The sequence below is a fragment of the Anastrepha ludens genome, chromosome 2, assembly GCF_028408465.1.
Source record: "Anastrepha ludens isolate Willacy chromosome 2, idAnaLude1.1, whole genome shotgun sequence".
Lineage (NCBI taxonomy): Eukaryota > Metazoa > Arthropoda > Insecta > Diptera > Tephritidae > Anastrepha > Anastrepha ludens.
In genome coordinates, this window is record NC_071498.1 from 26,933,462 (window position 1) to 26,957,405 (window position 23,944).

The 23,944-nt window shown below is 38.7% G+C and overlaps 3 protein-coding genes across 3 annotated transcripts in view; all 3 read right to left on the reverse strand.

Moving 5' to 3' along the window:
- The window catches only part of LOC128866338 (thyroid transcription factor 1), a 70,010-nt gene extending 56,428 nt beyond the window's left edge, over positions 1-13,582 (reverse strand). Inside the window, exon 1 of the mRNA XM_054106974.1 lies at positions 13,181-13,582. Within this exon, the coding sequence (XP_053962949.1) occupies positions 13,181-13,488 (308 nt within the window). The 5' untranslated portion in view covers positions 13,489-13,582. The remainder of the gene's footprint in view (positions 1-13,180) is intronic.
- A 180-nt stretch (positions 13,583-13,762) lies between these two features.
- On the reverse strand, positions 13,763-17,512 carry LOC128855037 (uncharacterized). The gene has a single exon (XM_054089650.1). It carries the CDS (start codon positions 17,510-17,512, stop codon positions 13,763-13,765), a length of 3,750 nt encoding a protein of 1,249 aa, XP_053945625.1.
- Positions 17,513-17,710: 198 nt separating this feature from the next.
- LOC128855101 (uncharacterized) lies at positions 17,711-18,949 on the reverse strand. Its single transcript, XM_054089770.1, has one exon. The coding sequence runs from the start codon at positions 18,947-18,949 to the stop codon at positions 17,711-17,713; it is 1,239 nt and encodes a 412-aa protein (XP_053945745.1).
- Between the last annotated feature and the right edge of the window lie 4,995 nt (positions 18,950-23,944).

Sequence of the window (23,944 nt, forward strand, 5' to 3'; positions counted from 1 at the left end):
AAGGTATTCAACCCAACAATGTTTGAGAATAGATTTATGTATGTCTTACGCTGTTGCTGCTTCTAACACCGAAACAGCAAACGCAACAGTGGACACGCGGAGGAGCCGCTATACATATATCCGGCAAGTAAAAATTAGCAAAAAGAAAAATTAGGTTTAAAATTGGCGTGATTGGTCAATTATACGACTGCTTTCCAAATAACGACCAGTAACACTGAATACTTTTAATTATACGAGGTGTGTTGAAAAAGTGACTTCAAATTTCTCGGGCTTTCACTTTTCGAAATTTTTACGCAATTTTAAATCTTACCAAAATGTTTGGTCAGGTCCGAATTTAATACTTCTTACTTGTTTAGTTGTGGAAGAACGATTAGCAGGGTGTAATTGAAGTGTGCATTTGTAGCCGGGTCGCCAGGTATCTAGCCTCTCTCACACCAACACTGCAAAGTGGTGAGATAAGAGATGCAAAATTGCATCCCTCAACATCCTAACCTTGTTTTTCACAGAATAATACGAATCCAGATCCGGGGGATGCCGAATGTACCCTCTTCCCTAATCTCGGGCGTCATGCGTTTCTGTGCCTCCTAGATGGGTTCTAGTCAGGGGCGCCCGACTGTATTCTAATGAAGCTTCCTTGATACCTGTGCATCACCGGGCGTAAGGATGGACTAGCTGTGGCATGAAGCTCTGCCATAGTCAACCGTTTCCTCTTCCCTTAGTTTTACCTTGCTAAAAGATCTCCTCTAAGTAGGTGGCCAACGCACCATATATGATGAACGAAAAACACAAAAATTCTCAGAACCGTGGACGGGAAAAATTTCCAGCACGGCGAAAACTCTATAGCTGCCTCCTCGTGAACCACTCTGATGGTGCAAAGACCCCTCGGTATTATGTTCCCGAAGATAAACCTCTGGAAGGGAAATCGCTACCAGGTGAAACCGGGTGGACTAAACCAATCGAGGGACCTCAACGAGTCTGGACCAGCCACTGGTAGAACTCATACGGTTACTTCTATTACGTTATATGCAGCGCATAGCATTCCTCAGAGAGAGGTTATCTCCTCCTGCTCAGGATTCTTACTATAAATAGCCTACTCTTAAGATAGCAAAATACTCCATGTAACGTTATAGCCTATGCTAATGACATTGCATTAGCCACATCTCCATGTTCTGAGTGAACTTTTTCAAAGCGCTATTTATATTGTGGATAACTGGTTCAGGGAGAGAGGTCTGAATGGCAACCCACAAAGATCGAAGTTGTGCTACTCACAAACAAATATAAAATACCCGCTTTAAAGGTATACTTACTAAGTAAATTAGGTGAACTTGAAGTTGATATCGAAGTAAAGTGCAACGATATTATTCTGGATCCTAAGCTCAACGGGGACCGAAACATAGAAGACACGTACAAAATGCTGCAGGTAAAAGATGAGGTTTAAAACCGGGCATAGTACGCTGGTTACAGGCTACGGTTAAGAGGCCTATCCTTTTAACGCGGTCTATGGTTGCTAACTTTCGAAAATATGAAAAGGGTAAACAAGGAGCGCTTTCCTCTATCCCTAAGGGCCGGCGAAGTAACCATTGGTTGCCACAATACCCCGGTCTAAGCACCTTGTAGAGTGGCGATGAAAGTAGGCTTCAAACGGACAATTGAAACCTTAATCTCGCGGTTGTTCACTTCGACTACAAAATACTTTTATATACATAAGAAGGTGTTGAATAACTCAGAGCGAACCTCTGTATCGTGGCGATGGCGATGACCGTACTATATAGATCACCTCGAATAAAAAACGGTGTATACGAAAACTTTTTGGTTTGTATCAATTAGCCGCAGATCTCTTATACACGTACCATACGTTTGACAATATACATGCATACAAACGTTCCGTTGCTTGCTGGTGTGCCATCTTTGAAGAGCTCAGAAGGTAGCCGTAAATTCTCGCCCTCCGCTAGATGCGCTGAAGAAGTGTATGTATGTACATCGTAAACACCATCAAATGAGGGGCAAATATGAAGCCCACTGACTAACGTTGAAGCATAGGATTGCTGTTTTAAAAGTACGAAGCCACCTTTCACATATTCCATTTGTTTGGGGGTGATAATGCGTTTGACGAAAATGGCGAATGCTTTGGACACAGTCGGCTGCGCTTCTGGCGTGTGAATCTGCCTGCAATGGTGAGGGTGGGAACGGTCTACCTAGTTCGATATGTAAGTGCACACACCGATGAATGGGACTTTACCGTCCGCTGTAGCAAACTTCGGTCATAACGAATTGTTTTGTTCCGCTGGCACTGCAGACAACTATGCGCGTAATTTCTATTATCACGTTGAACACCAGGCCAAACAAATCACTTTGTCACCAGACGAGTAGTGCCTGATATATCTGGATGTGACAGATTGTGAATTGACCGTAAAACCGTTTGTCCAAACTTTTCAGTTACGCTGAAGAAAAAAACCCACAATCAAATCAAACACCTTTTGAAGTTAAATTAAACGAAAAGTGTTGGTTTCAATAGCAAAGTTATTGCTGCAATATTTTCAGAGAAATACTCTAAATCCATGAATCTTTCAGGTCGCAGAGCTAAATTCCCTCATAATAATAATGAAAATAAGGACAACTTCATTAGGGGTGAGCAGAAATAGAAAATTAGCCCAAGAGGAAGATGATAAAATTCACATTGCGATATCCTAATGACCATGACCATGTACTGTCGCTCTGGGCTACTCGGTGGACCACCACAGTTTAAAAATTAGTCAATGACATTACTCCATAGACCACCATAATTTCAGAAATGACGAAATGCAGAGTATTCTTTTCTGTTTGAGACATTTTTTTTTGAGCATATTAAGGATCACATTTTAAAAATAATTTATTAAATTTTGATTGAATTAAGATTAAGGTATCGGCAAGACTCTTCCGTCGTACACGGTTCTGTTCTGTTGTTTTTGCACCGTTCCATGAGATGTCGGCATCTGCTCTTTCGCACAACATCGACCTTCTCCAAGTGTTTTTTGGTCGGCCATGACCTCTGCTCCCTTGAGGGTGCCAGTCCAGTGTCATTCCCGTGATACTATCTGATGGTTTTCTCAATGTGTGACCTATCCATCGCCACTTTCTGCGTTTGATTTGCCTACGGATGGGTTCCTCGTTCGTTAATCTCCACAGAGCGTCGTTACTGATGGTGTTTGGCCAGATTATACTGCAGATGATGCGGAGGCATTTGATGATATTTATTATGAAAACAAAAACAATTAAAAAAAAATCGCATATTTGAAAAAAGAGAGAAAAAAAATAAACCAATCACAAATCCGTTATGAAATTGAATAAATCATATAATTAGTCATTAAACCAAGCGTATATAATAAAACACATTTAATTTTTTTTTAATATGATAAATTTGGTTTAACTAAAAGCTTATCACATCATCGCACAATAACAAAAAATAATTTGTTAAAGAATAAAACAGAAAATTTAGTTTACCAACTTCAAACTAAATGCTTTTGAGATTTTAATTTACTCATTTAAACTAACTTTCGATTAAAAATAAGGCGAACGTGTCCTTTTTTACAACTTGAAGAGCACCTCGTAATTCTTTTTCGATATTGAGTGAATTTTAATCTGCTGCAGCTGAAATAAATTTAACGAATTAAATTATAAAAGACATTTTTCGAAAATTAAAATACAAACCTAAAACTATGTTAAAACGATTTTTTCTGTTTCTCAATTTTTTTTGCCACAGATTCCATCCGTATAAGGATGGCACCAGATCCGCATTCTATAGTAAGTTCTTGGTTGTGTTTTCATCAAGTACATGTTTCACAATGGATATCTGCAAAATTAAAAAAATAGATGCATGATATATGTATGTACACTATGTAGTAAGGTTATTAATATTTAAAATATTTCACAATTCCATATTTTCCTCATTGTGTTCGTTTATTTCCAAATCGATTTTCAGCAAATCCCTTTCAGTTTTTACTCGACATTTTGAGTCCAGTGCATTTACGCCTTACGTTTTGCGTTTTGAAGTATGATATACATACATATGTATCCTGTATGTATTCAGGTAGAATCGCCATTAAAAGTACTTTATTTTGATATGGCAATAGCAGAAATTTGCATTGCGAAATATGTGAAGTCTACACTCATGTTGTGTGTTCATTATTTATATCACTAACGCAATCTTATTGCCAGCCGGAATCTGCACGATCTTTACACATATATTTATTCACACACTCGTCCACACACCTATTAACACACTTGCCCAAACACTAACACATTCTTAGTTTTTTCATAAGCAAACCGATTCATAACCCCGGCTACGTCAAAGCATCAGCTGATTCTGTCGAATTCGCTGAGAGCCGCATAACGGAATGTTCTCACCTTCTCACTTCTTTGCACCAAAGTAAGTCCGCATCTCTTTCAATACAATCAGCATGCGTGTTGGTTTTGTAAGCAAAAGTATAAGCAAAAAATGAATCATCCAAATTTATTTTTGAATAAACAAAAATGATTTTAACTGATGGAAATCTTTATTTTGATCTTTACGCGCTCCATTGCTTGTCTTTTTGCATACTGCAGCTGTTTAGCTCACAAGCTCATGACGTACGACGCCTTTTGCGAAAATTATAAATCTTCCATAAGGTGATTAATTCTGCACCACCTCAATACAATAGAAAATATTTTCATGGTTCTGAATTTCGGAGTGTTCAAATCAATGGGAACCATTTTGTTTTGCTTTTGATAACAAGATGCAATTTATTTTAATATATACAAATTTTAATTGAATCAATAGTTAAGGTGATTAATTCTGCACCACCTCAATACAATAGAAAATATTTTCATGGTTCTGAATTTCGGAGTGTTCAAATCAATGGGAACCATTTTGTTTTGCTTTTGATAACAAGATGCAATTTATTTTAATATATACAAATTTTAATTGAATCAATAGTTACTGAAATAATTTTATAAATAATAATATGAATATGAGTATTTAACGAAGCATATGCGGATATATTAATAAATTTACTGTGAATTTTAATGTAAAGAAAAAAGGTTTAGCAATATGATATAATAGTAGATATACATACATATATTAAATCCAGCCATCGACTGCCACTTTCGGCGTTCGGTTGTCTTGTTTCGCTGTGCTCATCGCAGTTTTTTGCCTTATTCATCTTATTTCTTCTATTGCTTTGTTTTGATGAATTTTTATTACTCGTCACCGTGCGGGGACCTACCCTACACATACCCTTACATGGGTATACCGCGGGCGTATCTGTGAACTTTGAGGGATTTCGAGGAGTAACGTTCTTTAATTTAGACGCAGAACAGAGATATGGAAGTGGTAAGCGCAATGGAGGAAAGACACCAAAATAAACTAGGATATAGCATCACGGGTGGGGACTGAGGAGCCGGTAAAGTTTGTCAACTTAAAGTTTCCAGGCTACTCCGATGTATCCAAAGATGCTTGAGGGGTTATATACTGTTAGAATTTTCAGAAAATCGATTTTTATTTTCTTGAAGGACATATATTTAAGAACACACACGGAAAGTTTAATATCGTTCCGGTGAATATTTTCGAAGTTACACGCAAATTTGAAAAAAAATTATATCCTATGTAAAGTGCTTTTTAAACTTTAAACGGGTTTTTCTAAAAATGGTGTTTTCAATGCCGGTGATCAACATTACTCGAAAACGGCTAAACTGATTAGTCTCAAATTTTAGCTTCTTAAATATATTTTTTAGTAATTAATCGAAGATTTTTTCTCACCAATAAATATTTTTAAAAGCAATTTAAGGCCGAAATTTTGGTCAAAAATCGATTCTTCTTTATTGAGAAACCGCCATTTTGTCAAAAAAATGTATTTTGCTTATTCCTTCGATTAATTACTAGATTTAACATTACTTTAACGAAATCTTTTTGGTATTTTAATTTCAGAGGTTCCAATTCAAAGATATAGTGGTCACCGCAAAATGTCTTGTTTGAGAGGAGCTCCCGGAGATCAGCTGTAGCTCCTTTCCAAATAAATAATTTAACTAATACTAAGTCTTAAAAGCAGTTAAAAGATAACATAATATGTGCACAAATTTTTAGATCAATAAATTCTCAAAAACAAATCTGGAAAATTCGCTTTTTTTCGGCCTTCTAACTTAACCTCTTAAGTGGGGGAGCCAAGTTAATGTGGATTGTTATAGTTATAGAGTTTTTGGGACTTGTCTGGCATTTGGCCTCCACTCTTTTGAGGAAAATCGTGGTAGTTTTCATTCCCAAATACAGGGCACACTACATACAGGGATAACTGTGCAGTATCGACCTATGCAGTGCAGACCAACCAATTTGATATGCTTCATGCTGAAGAGTATGGAGTGCACGGTCGAAAGGTATATTAAATCAAAGGCTGTGGTGGGCGTCCGACATCTTGTGATTTAACATCTTGTGACATTTTGAAATTAACAGTTTTAGTTACGCCAATAGACGTTATACCCAACGTATACGTAACTGAAACTGTTAATTTCAAATTGTCATAACTTTTTTTTCAAAAATCGTACAATAATTTAAAAAAATGAGTTTTAAAGCTAAAGAGTTGCACTATGCAACCTTTTCGTCGAAAATTGAAAAAAAAAATTTCTATCCCAAAAAAAATTATCAAAAATGGCTAAAATGGCCATTTTTTGACCTTTTAGGCTTCATTTACCAAAAATCCTGACGTGATGGAGCATTTTGAAGGTCAGATTCGTTTTCAGCGCATAAAAAACTACAAGAAACAAGTACAGCCATTCTAGAAACTCACCCTCGCAGGACTGTGTTATTATTAATTTGATTCACTTAAAGAATTTAAAATAAAACCAAGTTTGTTAATAATACCTGTTGTTTTAATGTTATTATTATTAATTTTTTTATTATATATGAAGGAAAAAATGTATGGTAATATTTACCATATACCTTATAAGATATGTTGTATACTAATATATGTATGTAAACATGCATACATGCATACATACATACATATACTTTGGTGCAATTTTCAAAAAGAACAAATCTATATGTAAAGATGCGTACAAGTCATATGGACATATCAAATATACGAATCTATTCCGTACGCAAGCAAATGTAAGCTAATGTGCTTGAACTGCAAGCGAGAGCGCGGAACGAACGGCAAAGAGCACAATCGGCCCCCGCGCTCGGCAACGTTCGACATCTGGCTCTGTCTTACTTGAGTGAGCATATATATGTATGTATATGCGCATATGTAGGTATATAAATTCACATACTTGTATTTGCATATGCCTTCTTCCTGTGTGCATGGTAATGAACCATTTCTCTGTTGAGAATAGGACGATGATAGAAAAAGTAGGAAATGAAAGGGAGTGTTTCGAATGTAAAGTGTCTTGAAAAAGGCAAATCGATGATGGTGCCTCTTAGTGTTGTTGACTTATTAACGTCTGATGCACAATCGAAATTGAACATATCTTTCATGAATTCGAAAAATGTTTCGTCATTTTTCACGTTTGTGTTAATGTAACTTGACCTATTCCATTGCAATTCCATTTACCTCCTCCTCTATATCCATACAAAATATCTATCAAACAAATAAAATTAAAATTTTGTTTTGAAAATTGCAAGCGTTCCATCAATATTTTCTTATGACGTTGTCACGTTAAACTATCGTCGGTAAACCGACTTTACAGACAACCTCTTTTTTTTTTTAAATTAGAACATGTGTATATTCCATATAAACCACGTGGTAAAATAAGATAATCTTTATTGCTTTGCCAACTGAATATTTTAGGTTAATATTACAATTTAAGTCACTAATAAGGCTTAATAAGCTGCATAGCTCGGTATTGTTGGACTGGCTCTCAGCTAAATCATTCTGATTTAAAACAACACCAGAAGTTATTATATGCGCGGAGGCAAATCAGCTGCCATGTTATCTTCATCGCATACTCGAACATGGCGAATACCCGTAGGGATTTGCGTTATAAAATTAAATAAATAAAAATTAATGAATTTAGCGATCGGAAGCTTTATCAAGCTGTTGCTAAACAGCATAAATCAGCGGCTTGTGGGTAGTATAAATGTGTCAACGTGAACCTTCAGTCAGCTATCTATCGTAAGTCTGTTTTCTGCGGAAATAAATCAGCACGAGCAAAAGCCTAATGTTTGCAGCGTCCCATTAACGACTCGGTACAATGCGGCGCCATCAGAGAAGTTGGAGCCGCCCACCCATAGGGAAAGCTCTGCATCATGAAATGAATGAGTGAGTAGCGCGCAGTTTGCTGGTTGCTCCATACACGGATTAAAACAATTCATGGTTTCCGCTGAGGATACAAGTTGTGTTGTATCTTTTCGGCGATTTCCACGAACTAATTCAAAAAGGAGAGTTTCAATATTAAGTGTATTTGGTAGCTGAAAACAGCAATAGGAATTAAGTTTTGCTCAGAATCGCGTAAATTCCTTAATGATAGCTGGTTTTTTTAAATGTATAATGCGATTGCATAAAATATATAAGAAGTCAGCACCGGTATCTAACGCATTTTCGCTGACGTATCGTACATGCGCAACTGTATGTCCTTGCTGACCTAAATCTGAATTATTTTTTTAATTTAGCCCATTTTGTGCAATGTTTTTTTGCATTGCTAGAAAATTAATAATTTAATAAAACTATGCCAATTTTCTAAAAAAAATGTTCTTATTTTACTCCAGATCAGTTAACAGTAATATTTTTAGCAACTATGTACATATTTTTAACTTCTAGTGCATACAACTTTCACGTTACGGTCGCGTTGGTTTTGCTTTACCTTAGCTTGAACGCTTCGGCTGCATACGTCTTGGCTATAAAAAATATAAAGGACTTGCAATTCTAAATGAATTAACTTAACTTTATCATTGAATTTATACTTATCCTTTTGTTATTCAAATTCCATCGCGCTCACTTTTTAATAATTTTGTTTGCCTAAAATTGTTGGTTAGGCATAACACAAGTGAACGTACTGTAAAAAATAGGACTCGCTAAAATATATCCAATTGCGCAGAACCAAAACAACAAGTCGAAATTCGCCCAAGTCCATGGTGAAAAGAATTCAGAAGGTGTGACTAACGCCAAACCGTTAATCAGCTCTCAGCTGATTTGCTGACGTAACAGGCGATGCGACGACGATTTGTTTCCGACATAACTGAGATTGCACGAGCACGACGCGAATTCATTAAATATGGTAGCAGTAAACCAACAACAACGTTTCGCATGCATGTCATGACAAAAGAAACTAGAAAAGAAATATAAAAGGACGAATTAAATTGAAGAACCGGAATGCAGTTGGAGTTAACCGATGCATACGACGATGTTGCGAATGGAACGACTCTTCGCCATTTCATTTTGTGCTGACATCCTATTGTACACGGCGAAAGAAACACAAACAAACCAGCTGGTCTAGTGATATTACCTTTAACAGAATTGTGTTGGACAAGCGTAAGAAAACGTGTAAAATGAGTGACAGAATTTTGCTGCTGAATTCTATATGACGTGGCCACCGAAATTACTATCACAATTTTGCCTCAGTTGACCAATCCTTGTATATCGTCCTTAACCCGGCGATATATTTATTTGAATGCAGAGGCACCAAGCAATGGAGGAAGGAAGGAAGGGATGATGGGCTGACGTAACCGAAATTATGACAACGGTTCGTTTACGAAAAAATTAAGATTGCGTTGGTGATATACGAAAAAAAACCAACCCTACCAATGCACAATGGTTTGAAATTCAAATATTTTGTCATAAATCCAAAATTTTTTTTTTCTTATTTCAAAAGAATAGGTACGCAGTATTAATTGAGACATGTCAGTGGTCTAAAATATACAAAAAATTATTTGGATATGGCAACTCTGTTCTAAATATCAGCTGTAAAACATGATGCTTCTGAAGCAACAACAAGCTTGTAAACAGTTCAGTAAAATATTGTAAGAAAACAGCTGTTCGATAATAGTTAAAAAGGAAAAAAAAGAAATAAATTTATAAAGGAAGAATATAAGGAAGGTATCTATTTTTTAACTTAATGAAAAAAAATTTGGTTTAATGTGTCATATCTGTATAGTGTGGAGTTTTGTTTAATAGCTTTTTTAACCGAAAATTTCGTATTAACCTGTGTTCTGTGGAGTGAAAGTTGTGTGTATTGTCCCGTATTGTTCCAGATTTTTATGTTCGGTGGAAGTTTGGGGTATGTTCTTTAAAATCATGTATGTATGTAGCATTTGCCCGTTTTTGTCCCATTTAAGTATATTTGTAATTTTCAGCAACCTTTAAATTCCAGCACGAAGAAATGCTTGGAGTTTGGATGGAGGGCGATCCGAAAACTAATGTTGTTTTGGATTGGGTTTTTAAAAAAATTAATACTAATGAGTTAAGCTTAAAGAAAAAATATGAAATAAGAAAAAAAATACAACATTTATTAGCACATGTTAGCGAAAAATTATCAAAATGTAATCGTATGGTTAATAGATTTAAAGAGAATTACCCCCAGTGGGTTTCCGCAACAACTATTATTGAAATTTCTGAGAATGATTTTGAAAAACCCTGTTCAAGTAAAGCAGGAAGACCAAAGCTTAGCTACACAGATGCAAAAGATCGGCTTAAGAGGAAGCTGGCAAGTGATCTTTCTTGTGAAAACAATGACGATGTTGATTTTTTGATTCATGCAGCTACTGTTGTGGCAAAAAAATCAAAACAAAGTGATGTAGCATTTATTTTAAAGAAAACTGAGCATCAAGCAGAACAAAGCGAAGAAAAGCTGTTACCTCCAAAAAACCCGAAGCAGTTCCACTAACTCCGGAAGAAGCTCTCGCATTTTTACTTGAAAATGATTTAAGCAAAAGACAATATATCAACATGAGGTTGTTAAATAAAGAAAGGAATTGCAATATATATCCAAGCTATGAGGAAGTAAGTAAATGCAAGCTCTTTATATATAAATATTTGGATAATAAAATTATTTGACCACTTTTGCCTATCATATGCAAATTTTTCATTTTATGAAACCAAATTTTTACTATAGGTCCAAGGGAGGTACTTCTAGGGACTGGCCGATTTCAACTATTTTTGGTATCGTCGATGCGTATTACGAGAATAACATATTTACCAATTTTCGTTAAGATATCAACATTTTTGAAGCTGAAATTCAAAAATTTTTACTATAGGTCCAAGGGAGGTACCCCTGGGGAATGACCGATTTCATCCATTCTTGGAATTTTTCTTAACTAAGTCATATATAACCTGTATGCGAAATTTCAATGGCCTAGTACCACTCCTTCTAATTTATGGCAAAAAATTTGAATTTCAGACCATAGTGCAATGTTTAAATTACTTCGATGCCGTCTGAACAACAACTGATTAGACGAGTGTATGAATACGAGTGAAATGAACGGGCAGAATTGTGCTGCCGAGTTCCCGGTGACGTGGCAGCCGAAGCTACTCTCACAATTTTACTTCGGATGCACCCCATTTACACACGGAGACATCTGGAATGGAGACACTGGAAATTCTCTTTTCATATCTCATTCGCGGACACACGGGCAAAATTGTTTTCGGCGACATTTTGACATTTAATACTTTAGCATCGTCTGGTTCGGATGTATTCTAGCACGCGCTTACATGTAAAGCAGAGAGCGTTCGACAACAGTTTCTTAAATATATGAATGAAAAATGCAAACTGGTTAAATAATAAATAATTTGTTGTTTTTTTTATTGAAATATATTTATAAATTCTTATACTTGAATAAAAAAAATTAAATTAAAAATACTTCATATGTAAATAATTAACTTAAAATTAAACTGAGTATCTAGAAATGCAGGGAAAAATTAGAAATCAACATAAACATGCCCCATAACTATTTTAAATTATACTACTTTACTAGCAAAAATAATTGTGCATTTCCCAAGCAGCGTTCGTATGTTTGTCATCGTTGTTATCTTCCGTTTGCTTGAAAACCAACACATAACTTAGAACTTTCTTCCACGAAAGAAGAAAACGAATGAAGCAACTGTCAAAAATTGCTTTAAGATTGGAAATACGAATAAGAAGCACAAAGCGTGTCGCCAGTACAGGAGACAAATTCCCTTCTCTCTTCCGCGGCCGTCCTTCACCACCGAACAAAATGTTTCCCTTCCAGAGGAGACATCGTGTAAATGGGCACATGGCCATAATTTGTAATCTATCATCATTGATTGTCTGTACTGCCTTCTCATAAAAATCGTGATGAAAGAGACCCGAGCGCACATAATAATCAGCCAAAGAACTCTAAAGATGTCCAAACTGGACCGTATACCTAAATTTAAACACTTGCATAAACTATATCCAACAAAAAATTTAAATTTTAACATAAAATTCTATAATGAAAAACAAAATAGGATACTTACCGGCTTGACTGCAATGTTTTTGTTTCTATTTTTTCACGAGTAATTCGCCTTCAGATGTAGTCAACTGATTTTGGCAAAAATTATCAGTTTTACGAAAAACATAATACGTGTAAATGTTATTGCTGAAATTCATAACTTTAGTAGAGCATAACAACAGCATCGTTTAAATGCACTTATTAGGCGGATAGTCTTAGCTACAAGTGTTTTTCGTAATGTAATATAATTATGAATTATGAATAATAATAATAATAATAAATAATAAAATAATAAATGCACTTATTAATCTTAGCTGTCAAAGCGTAGCGTAAACAATACCTTAGCCAATATTTTTGATCTTTCCAAAGAGTTCAGTCTCTTTCTTATATACTTTTATAATTTATAAATTATTTTAGCTCTGTAGAGAATACAAAGTTGGCGCCACCCACAGTGCCGCTACTTTATTCTTAGCGAATTTGACAGAATCAGCTATTTGGAGTGATGTCAACATAGAAAATAAACAAGCCCTTGTGCGCAAAGTAAATATTGGCACTGTAGATGCAGCATAATCTAGCCCCTCTACCGAAACTGAATGAATTACTTCAATTTTACTCATATACTCGTACTTATGTATGTATATTTTATACATATGTACATAATTTCGTATATAATTAAAGAATTTCGTGATGCCTCTAGAAATATGGCTTCGATGTGGTGTTTGAACTATGCGTGGGGCGGTAATGACTATGCACCTACTTTTCGTTATATATTTTAATAAAGATTATAGTTACCTAAACGGTGAAGGAGGGCTGCAAGTTAACTCCAGTTTCCGATATGATTCCTCAATTGGACTTAAAATATCTGTTACACTAAATGGCGTAGAATGGTTGCTATTAAATATGGAGCTGTGATGTTGATTATGTAAGCTTTGCATATGGTGAATACTAGAAAAATTATTCTGATGAACCACTGAAGTCGCTGCTGCCGAAGCAGCATGTGGTGATGGTCCCACAGAAATATTATGCTTTAATAACTGTTGCTCCAATTGGTGGTGTTGGTGAATTGGTGTCGAAGAGGATAACTTTGGGGATAGACTCATAACCAAGTCGACCCCATTAAGTTCCGTCAATATATCACTGTCGTTCTCCGTATCGGGATCCTCCGCAAAGGATTCTGAGTTAATTGGCAATGATAGTGTTTAGTAAAAATCAGGAGCTCAGCTTATTTGCACGTCCACTTTATTCAAAGTCCAATTAAAAAGGGGCGACAAATGGGCGAACAGTAAACAGCAAAATAAAGAAGCATAGATAATAGCAAAGGAAACAAAACTACAGGGTAATTCAAATGACATAGTTTAAAATAACTTCATAATCTTAGACATCCTCCCCGGTTGAAACGTTGGTTTCAATGTGATCCTCCAAAAGAAGGCATAGCTTCTGCACGGCCCGGGTGCACGAACCATGTGCGGTTGCCAGTGTAACATTTCTGACTGCTCCGTCGGTGCCTGGGTGGAGTTCAGTGACGCGTGCTAGTCTCCAATGAGTAGGTGGTAGATTTTCGTGGCGTATTACCACGATGTCACCCAGTCTTATGTTAGGAACCCGTCGTTGCCACTTTGTCCTCGCCTGTAAAGTTGCCAAATACTCCTCATTCCATCTTTTCCAAAAGAGCTGATGCATCTGCCGTAACCATTGCCAGTGCTTCACTCGGTTGGCAGGAATCTCTGAAACGTCTGGCTCTGGGATAGCTATTATTTGAGATCCTATTAAGAAGTCGGCTGGAGTTAATGCATACTTGTCATCCGGGTCATCGTGCAATGGTACGAGTGGGCGAGAATTCAGACAAGCCTCGATGCGAGTCGCCAACGTCTGTAGCTGAGAGTACCAAAGTGCTTGCGTACCCACTACGCGTACTAAGTGCCGCTTTGCAGACTTCACAGCTGCTTCCCATAGGCCTCCTTGATGTGGAGCGCTCGGCGTTATAAAATGCCACCGGGTACCCAAATCAGCCAGTGACTGAATACTCCGTTCCTTAAACCAGGCGGCTAAGTCTTCCTTCAGAACGCGGTTAGCTCCAACGAACGCAGTTCCGTTGTCGCTGTACAAGTCCCTACATGGACCTCGCCGGCTAACAAACCGAGTAAATACGTCCAAAAAAGCTTGTGTGGAGAGATCATCAGCAACCTCAATATGAACAGCCTTCGTCGCCGTACAAACAAAAATCGCCAAGTACGTTTTCACTGTAGTCCGCGATCTTTTGGTCCCAATACGCAAGTTGAACGGGCCACAGTAATCAACACCGGACGCAATGAAGGGTCGAGCTGCCTGAACCCGATGCCGAGGTAGCGAGGCCATTTGTTGTGTTAAAACAGCTCCCCGGTTGCGACGACATATGACACATTTGAGGATCAGACTACGTACTGCTACTCTCCCATGAATAATCCAAAAGCGACATCGAAGAGTTTGAAGAGTCAGCTGAGTTCCGCCGTGAAGAGTGTCGATATGTGCCTGTGTAATAAGCAGCCGGACTAGCCCCGTTGACTTCGGAAGAATGATTGGGTGTCTATGTGCCTCGATTAACGCAGATTTCGAAATGCGGCCTCCAACTCGTAGTAGTCCGTGGTCATCTAGATAAGGATTTAACGGGAGTATACTACTAGCAGTGGGTAATGCCGACCCACCCTGTATGCACCTAATGTCTTTCGGAAACGCATTCATTTGATCGATCCTCATAAGCCATTCTAACGCCGTCTCCATCTCCTGGGGGTCAATTGTGGAACGGCGAAAACTCCGACTTCTAGGAAGCCACCTCAGTATTAACGCCGTAGTATGTATAAGTTTTTTTAACGAGCTGAATCGATCTGTAAGCGGAATAATTTCCCCGTCTAAACGTCGCGTTGTCAATGTTAAATTAGGGACTGTGACGGCTAAACACTGTACCCTTCTCTCGCTATTCACTACAGCTTCATCGCAATCACGTAGTTTAGGGTGACAGGTGGGATCTATTGTGTCATCCCGTAGCCAACTGGGACCACTCCACCATAAATGGTGGTCCAAAAGTTCTGAAGCAGATATGCCTCTACTAGCGCAATCCGCGGGGTTTTGCGAGGAACGTACATAATGCCATTCATCCCTCAAAGTTAACTCTTGTATTCGCCGGACCCTATTTGATACATAGGGTTTAAGCGTCTCAGGCTGTTTTCGCAACCAACAGAGGGTGATAGTCGAGTCTGACCACAAAGATGCTACTTGGTCGACTAATCCTAATGCACTTCGGACGTTTCGAAGAGTCTCAGCTAGTAACTGTGCCGCACATAGCTCTAAGCGAGGTATAGTGGCTCCTCTTAGGGGTGCCACCTTGGTTCGGGCCGTAATTAAAGCTACGTGAACGTCCCCCTGAGAATTCGTTGTTCGAGCGTACACCACAGCAGCATATGCCTTTTGGCTGGCATCGCAGAACCCATAAAGCGTGGTAGTCGACCCTTCCTTCATCCCAAGCCAACGAGGTATCCGAAGCATGTTGAGAGCAGTAAGGTCATTGCGAAATGTTAGCCAAATTTCTCGTAATTCCGTTGTTAGAGCAGTATCCCAATCAATACCTGCGGACCAAAGAGTTTGAATAAATATCTTCCCCACCACCACTACGGGTGACAAGAATCCTGTTGGGTCAAACAACTTCGCCACCTCGCTGAGCACACTGCGCTTGGTGTATACACCGCCGGGTTGCTTGAGTTCCACGTTGAACAGCAGGATGTCGTCGACTGGACTCCATCGCAAACCTAGCACAGAGGCCACTGGTGCATCAATAGGGCATTCCGTCGGTGATAAGCCCTTCCCTAATGGAATCAATACGGCGGCGTCATTAGAATTCCACTTCCGTAACTTAAAGCCTCCAGCTGTCAGTATGGTGTCGATATTCGTTGCTAAAGTGATAGCACTGTCGACGGTGCTACAACTGGTGAGGAAATCATCCACGTAGAAGGATGAGAGAATGGCTTCTCGCGCTTGGATGCCCATATTGCGATCGTGAATCTTGTCGAAGCTGTCGTACGCACACTGATGCATAGCCCTTATCGCATTATGAGGACTGCATGCCATGCCATACGTGACAGTAGACAGCCGGTAAGTAATTACTTCCTCTGATGGAGATTCACGCCAAAGTATACGCTGAAAGTCTCTGTCTTGTGCTGCCACGAGAACCTGGCGAAACATCTTCTCCACATCGGCTGTGATCGCGATGGCATAGCGTCGGAAGCGGAGGATAATGTTGATTAACGAATCTTGAATGGGGGATCCAACCAGTTGGATATCGTTAAGCGAAAGCCCGTTGGAGGTAGGAGCGGATGCATTGAACACCACTCTAAACTTTCCCAATACAGCATGGTGGGGAATATAATAGCATCCGGATTGAACAACTGGCTGAACAACTCTTTCCATATGGCCAAGGGACTCATATTCCCTCATAAACGCTATATATTTTGCATGCATGTCCGGATCCGCAGCCAGACGTCGCTCCAAACGCGAGAACTGACGTCGAGCGTTGACGTAAGAGTCGCCTAACGGTTGACCATCTTGACGGAATGGCAATCTCACAACATAGCGTCCGTCGGCCATACGTTGGTGTGTAGTGGCAAAGAATCGCTCGCATTCATCATCCGAGCTCTTAGTTGTCACCGGTACTTCTTCGAGCTTCCAAAAATTACAAATGAGATCCTCCAAGTAAGACTCGTCTGTAATCTGCGCGCAATAATTGCCAACTGTTGTACTAGAATGGCCCGGAACGGACGCTGTCCCAAATACAACCCAACCAAGTCGGGTAAGCTGTGCGTGAGGTTCATCATACCCTCCATGTATGACATCCCCTTCTACAATCGAACCCCAGACATCAGCACCAAGAAGTACATCAACATGACCCGGAGTACCAAAATATGGGTCTGCCAATTGGAGATTTGCCAAATGTCTCCATTGCCCAATATCGACACTAACCGCTGGTGTAACTGAAGTGATCGAACCAATAACCAATGCATGAATGTCCAGTTCAAATTTAGAAAAAATGCTTTTTATCGTAAATCGGACGCTACCCTTGGTCCTCGAACATGCAACTCCACTAATTCCCTCCACCATAATCTCACACTTGCTCCTATAAAGACCCAACCCATTAGCCAAACATTCCGAGATCAGGCTTACTTGAGATCCAGGATCGCATAATACACGAGACACCCGTTGCTTGAGATCCTTGCCGATGACGTTAGCACGGGCTGTAGCTAATAGAACAGTCTGGCTTCCCCTCTCGACACTAGTAACGATTGTATTGCTTGCTAGTCATAATGATGGTGGATTGGATATTATGTCTGGCCTAGCCACAGACGAATCTACCTCGTTGCTTGAAATAGGTTGTTGTGATTTGTGACGGCAAAAAATAGTATGATGTCTGTGGCCGCACTGGCGACAGTTACCAGAGGAACAAAGCTTGGATGAATGCCCGGACCGCAAACAGTTAAAGCATAGGTTCGATCGCTTTAAAGCTTCAAAACGTTGCTCTGGTTTCAAGGCTAGAATCACCGGACAACGCATAACCTTGTGTGATCCTCTACAGTGTTGACAGTTGCCATCATCAGTTGTGGCGAGGTTAGACTTTAGAAGACGGAGTGTGGTTTTCTGCTTTGACGAAGAATGCAGCACTTCATGATGATCCGCTACCGGGCAAAGTTCTGTCGAAAGACTGTGCGCTCGTTTTTCTAAAAATGCCAGCAACTCATTTAAAGTGGATAGCTCGGTAGGGGAGCAATTCATGCACCATTCTCGCTGTGTGCGAGTAGAGAGTTTAGAAACCACAATGGGGACGGTAAGGGCATCCCATTTGTCGACAGGTAACTTCATTACCGCTAACGCTCGCAAGGACTCGTTTACCCCATCAACGACACCCAGTAACGCCCTGGACGTATCCTCAGTCTGTGACTTCATGTTCAGAAATCTAGCAACGTGGATCTCCGCTAATTGCTTAGGGTTGTCATATCGATTTTTCAGCGCCGTCCACACTTCTTCATAGCCACCCGAATACAAACTTCCAACCAACGGAACCGCCTCTGCCTTAACTGCCTGGCGCAATTTCCCCAACTTGTATGCCACCGGCAAATCCCGCTGATGAACCAATGTCTCAAATGCATCCTTAAATGCAAGCCACTTATAAGCGGATCCGTCAAACGATGGTATACACAGCGGCTCTAATTTTAATTCCATTGGCGAAACTTTGTGCGAATTGTTGGCAGGCAGAGATTCACCCTCCAACTCCCTTCGTCGTTGATTCAGCGTTGCGCACAAATCTATGTAGGCAGCTTCGGTGGAGTCCCACCATCCTGAGTGTACCTCTAAGTCCTCCTCCTTGGCTGCGCCAACCAAAGCCTCATGATTTGTGAGCATCCGATCAAAATGGACGGCAGCAGATTTTATACGCTGATCAATTTGAGTGACATTGAGGTCACCAGCCTTCGCCTCTTTCGTTTGGTCATACATCCGCAAAATAGCGGCCGCATGGAACTGGCGTAGATTTAACTCCGACATGTTCCAACCTCGAATAAGTTATCTGCAATTATCCAGGAAATCAGGCCTAATCCAACGCGAAGCCTTTGTGCACCGTAATCGTGCGAATTAAGCTGATGTTATAGTGAATTTATCATTCCTCACAGGAGGCACCAAAAAATGTTTAGTAAAAATCAGGAGCTCAGCTTATTTGCACGTCCACTTTATTCAAAGTCCAATTAAAAAGGGGCGACAAATGGGCGAACAGTAAACAGCAAAATAAAGAAGCATAGATAATAGCAAAGGAAACAAAACTACAGGGTAATTCAAATGACATAGTTTAAAATAACTTCATAATCTTAGACAGATAGTATTACTGGCGCTGACATACGCAATATAAAGCATACAACCGTACGTGGTAAAACAGCTCTCTGAAAAAAGAAGTAAATATATAAAAAAGAAAACAATTAAAATTGTTCAGTACATTATTCGAAACGAAAAGATAAGCACAGAGTTGAAAGCTTACACGCGTTAGAAATGTTGGTTCATCGGGATATTTTTAGATGAATACCAAACTTTCTAAACAACATACAAATGTTCTAAATATCATAATTTATTATTACTGTTATTATTTTTTTTTATGTTGTTTTCTTTCGAATAGGAGAAGAAATGCTTTACGCACCTATACCCACTAAAACCCTGGCCCCTACCGCCCGTGCGTTTATCGTCATCCACAGTTTCACAGTGCAGGCAGAGCGGAGATTTCAGTCTGCCTTTCTATGGAGATACTTGTAGTGGTAACCGTGGAACCTTGAGGAACTCCAAGGTAAATATCAACCTCCCCATGAGGACGTTTGGCCGAGCTCCTCCTCCTATTTGTGGTGAGCGTATTGGTGTTGTTCCACATATGGAGGGTCGTACAGAGTCAAGCCGACTCCGATCAGCTGATATTTTTTATGAGGAGCTTTTTCATGGCAGAAATACACTCGGAGGTTTGTCATTGCCTGCCGAGGGGCGACCGCTATTAGAAAAAACTTTTTCTTCATTTTGGTGTTTCACCGAGATTTGAACCTACGTTCTCTCTGAATTCCGAATGGTACTCACGCACAAAGCCATTCGGCTACGGAACTAAAATTGGCATCGATAATAATGTCAATTCGGAAATCCAGAATATTTCTTACCAAGAAGTGATACTTTTGATTAAGTAAACAACTAAGTAGTAAACCCTTTCTTTGACGTGATGTAATGCAGTGATGCAGCGGCTACGTTGCCTGGGTCATGTCGTCCGAATAGATACAAACGCTCTGGATCCGAAAGTATTTGAGGTGGTGCACGATCTGTTGGTAGCAGAAAAAAAGAAAGGTCTCCTTTGCATTGGAAATTACTTGGCTTCACTCTATGTGTCTAACTGGTGCCAGTTAGCATGAGGGAGAAACGATTGGTGCTTTATTAAACTCGGCCAAAATCTCATAAGCGGTTTTCGCGCCAATCAATAAGTATAAGAAGCCTGCATTACCCATCATTTCCGCAATATTTTATAAAGGCACTCTTTTATTTAATTTTTTCAACAACATTCGAATACGGATCTTTGTAATTTTACGTTTTTGTTGTGTTTTATTATTATTTTGCTTACGCACACATGTCTAATATTTTACCCCGAACAATTTCTATCAACACTGCATGGGAATAAGAATATCCTACATCTGATAACCCAAACACAACACGCTAGCGCATTGTCTTCTTCACTTTTGTTCGCGTTTCGTTTGTCTTGCGCGATGCGTCCACTTTCACATTTTATCTATTCAGTTCCATCAAGTGGTTGAATTTTTCTATAGGAATTATAATTGTTTATGTCAAAATATACGATAAACGAAAAATCTCTAAGTTTATTATGAAAATATTCACCAAAATTACATATCTACATGTGAATTTCTGTGCATTTTTGTGATTGGGTTTTGGTTAACCATACAAATAAAATATTTACTTTAAATAAAAATGTCCCCTATTGGGGCATTACTTATGATATAAATGTGTATATGTACATATATGTATGTATTTTAGGAACTGAGTGGCAAAAGAGGCTGTAATAAGCGAAATCTGCGCGGCTTGGCGGAAAAAATAAAAATTAATCATTAGTAAGTTTGCCGGTCCCGCTTAGTTTTCTGTTGAAGAGAAGACTTTAAAAGATGGCACAAATTATGCACATGCTTTGCAAGCAGAAGATGAATGACTTCCAAGTGAACTTGGGCAATGGCGCACAAACACAGCGAACACCTATTGAATATTTTAGTTAACGCCAATGTATGGAGACGTACCCTGTTGTTGTCAATACCAGCCTGCCAACTCGCGAACAATGGTATGACAATAGTAATGACAAATAAAATTTCTCTAGGCGAGGGAATAGTTCTTTATGAGCTCATAATATGAGCCAAATAATAGTGAATATTTTACTTTTATTCAAATCCAACACACTGCATAATTTCCAGAATGGCTCAAAAAAAGTCTGTCATTTTCAGAACAGAGTTTACGACAAAGAAAGTCCAGTCAACAAATAATACTATTACAGCTCATAATGAAGCAACAACCCAGTATCATACCAAATGTTTCATAGCTAAAACCAAATACTAACTGGCTTGAGAAAGCTCATCAATGAGGATTTGCAGATCGATAGATAGTTTTCGATAGGAACTAAAGGGTGATCAGATTGGATGTATTTTTTCCAATAGGGCTCTTTTTGACAGTTCTCGCGTCAAACGAAATTCATAATTTGTTCAGTATTCATTGACATTTCATCATGGAAAGACGATTTAACAACCTTTACAAATCGTACAACTGTATTAAGGAAATCGACGCCATGTGAAAAGTGTTCATTGTGAGATCAGCGATAAAGCCCATTTTTGGCTTAGTGACTACGTCACCATTGACAAAATTACGTATAATTTTACATCATTGGATGATATTCGACCGATTAAACCATGTAAAGGCCGAAGTGAATACAATCTTGCGACTGTAAATGGGAGTTTTGTAGAAGAACCAGAAGATATAAGCAAAATTGTCGTATTTGGGCTGAAGAGCAACCCGAAGCCATTCAAGAACAGCTATTACATCCATTGAAAACAACAGTTTGGTGCAGCCTATGGGCTGGAGGAATCATCGGCCCATATTTCTTCAAAGACGAGGCTGGCGCCAATGTATCAGGGAATGGCCAACGTTATCGCGCTGTGATGAAGGACTTTTTGATGACGGAAATTGAATTCCGTGATCTCCACAATACTTGATTCCAACAAGACAGCGCTTCTTGCCATACAGTCCGTGAAACAATGGACCAGCGGATTGGCCACCAAGATCGTGTGATATCACACTTTTGTACTTTCATTGGTGGGGGTATGTAAAGTCTAAATGCTTTGTGGATAAACAAGCTTCGATTGAATCATTGAAGGCCAACATTACTAATGCTATTCACGAGATACCGACCAAAGTCCTCCAGCGAGTCATCCAAAATTGGTGTTTATGAATGACCGAATTACGACGCAGTTGCAACCAATTTGAAAGGGATTATCTTTAAAAAAAATTGCCATGAATGGTTCTAAACAAAAATAATAAAGATTGCCCAACCAATTTCAATTTCAATTTTCATTGTTTTATTTTAATTTAAAATCCGAAACCTCTGAATTGTTCACCCTTCATCAAGGAACTGAAAAAAGTTGAATTGACGTGCAAAATGATTTCACTAAATATGTAAGTATTTAACTTATATGAAATTCTATAATAATAAAGTCCATACTTCTCAACTTTTACATCAGCGCTTGCCAAAACTCAAACAAACATATTTGAATTTCGCTAAACGATTAGAGAATGAAGAGAGGAAGTCGTTCGTGCGTGACGCGTACAGTCTTGTCAATGAATTTGAATTGCAAATTATAAGAAAATAGAGATTTTTTATTATGTGAATAATATGAAAGGTAATGTGAAAAATTAAGTTTTTCACTCTGGATCACTAAACATTCGTCTAACAGACTACGCACGAATGAAGTTTTGCGAATTTGACATATTCCCGTCTCACCACCTCACTAAAAAAACTTTCATAAATACTTATAATGCAGCAGTTTTGATGAAAAATTGCCCGGCTTGGTCTATCCCCTGAAAATTATATTCAACAAATCTTTATTGTTAAAGAATTTCATGGAAGCTCTCTTCCACTACCTTCTGTAAGAGTGACGATAAAATGACATTAGAAATTATAGGCTTATTTTAACTATTTCGACTATTTTCAAAATGTTTGAGCACGCGGTCAATGCAAAACTGAGCTTTGTGGTTAAATCTTTAATATGCCCAAACCAGCGAGGGTTTGTTGTTAACAGATCTACAATATCTAATCTGACTGTTTTTAGTGAATACTGCATCGATTCTTTCTCGGCTACTTTCCAGGTCGACTGTATTTACACTGACTTTTCGAAAGCCTTCGACAAAGTTTCTCATAGAATTTTAATTAAAAAATTCTGCTTTTCTGCAATGGATAAACTCTTATTTGAGCAATAAACGTTGTGTTGTAACAACAGGTGGTATTTCATCTACTCCCTTTGCTGCCACCTCCGGTGTTCCGTAAGGAAGTATCTTGGGCCCGCTCTTATTTGTGTTACTTATTGATGACATCAAAAGCTGTTCCTCATTTGCTAAATTTTTGCTTTATGCTTATGACTTTAAGACCTTCTCAGTGATTAAGGCACAAGGTGGGGCTTGTTCGAGGCACGTAATAAAAGCGGCAATACTGCTGCACTGATGACAATTTGCAACCCTGTTGCAATTGCTCAACTGATACTTTTCTGATGTTCGGCAAACAAAAAATTTTTGATGCCGATTTATTTGTATTCTCGCGCAACATTTGCCGAATTTTTGACACTTCGAACGTGATGCTTTTGACAATTTTGCAAAAATTTTACATCGAACGTGATACTTTCACAAATCGTGCAACACTGTGGTTGTGATTGAAGCTCGAACACGTCCATGATGCCATTAAACTTCAATCCGATATGGATA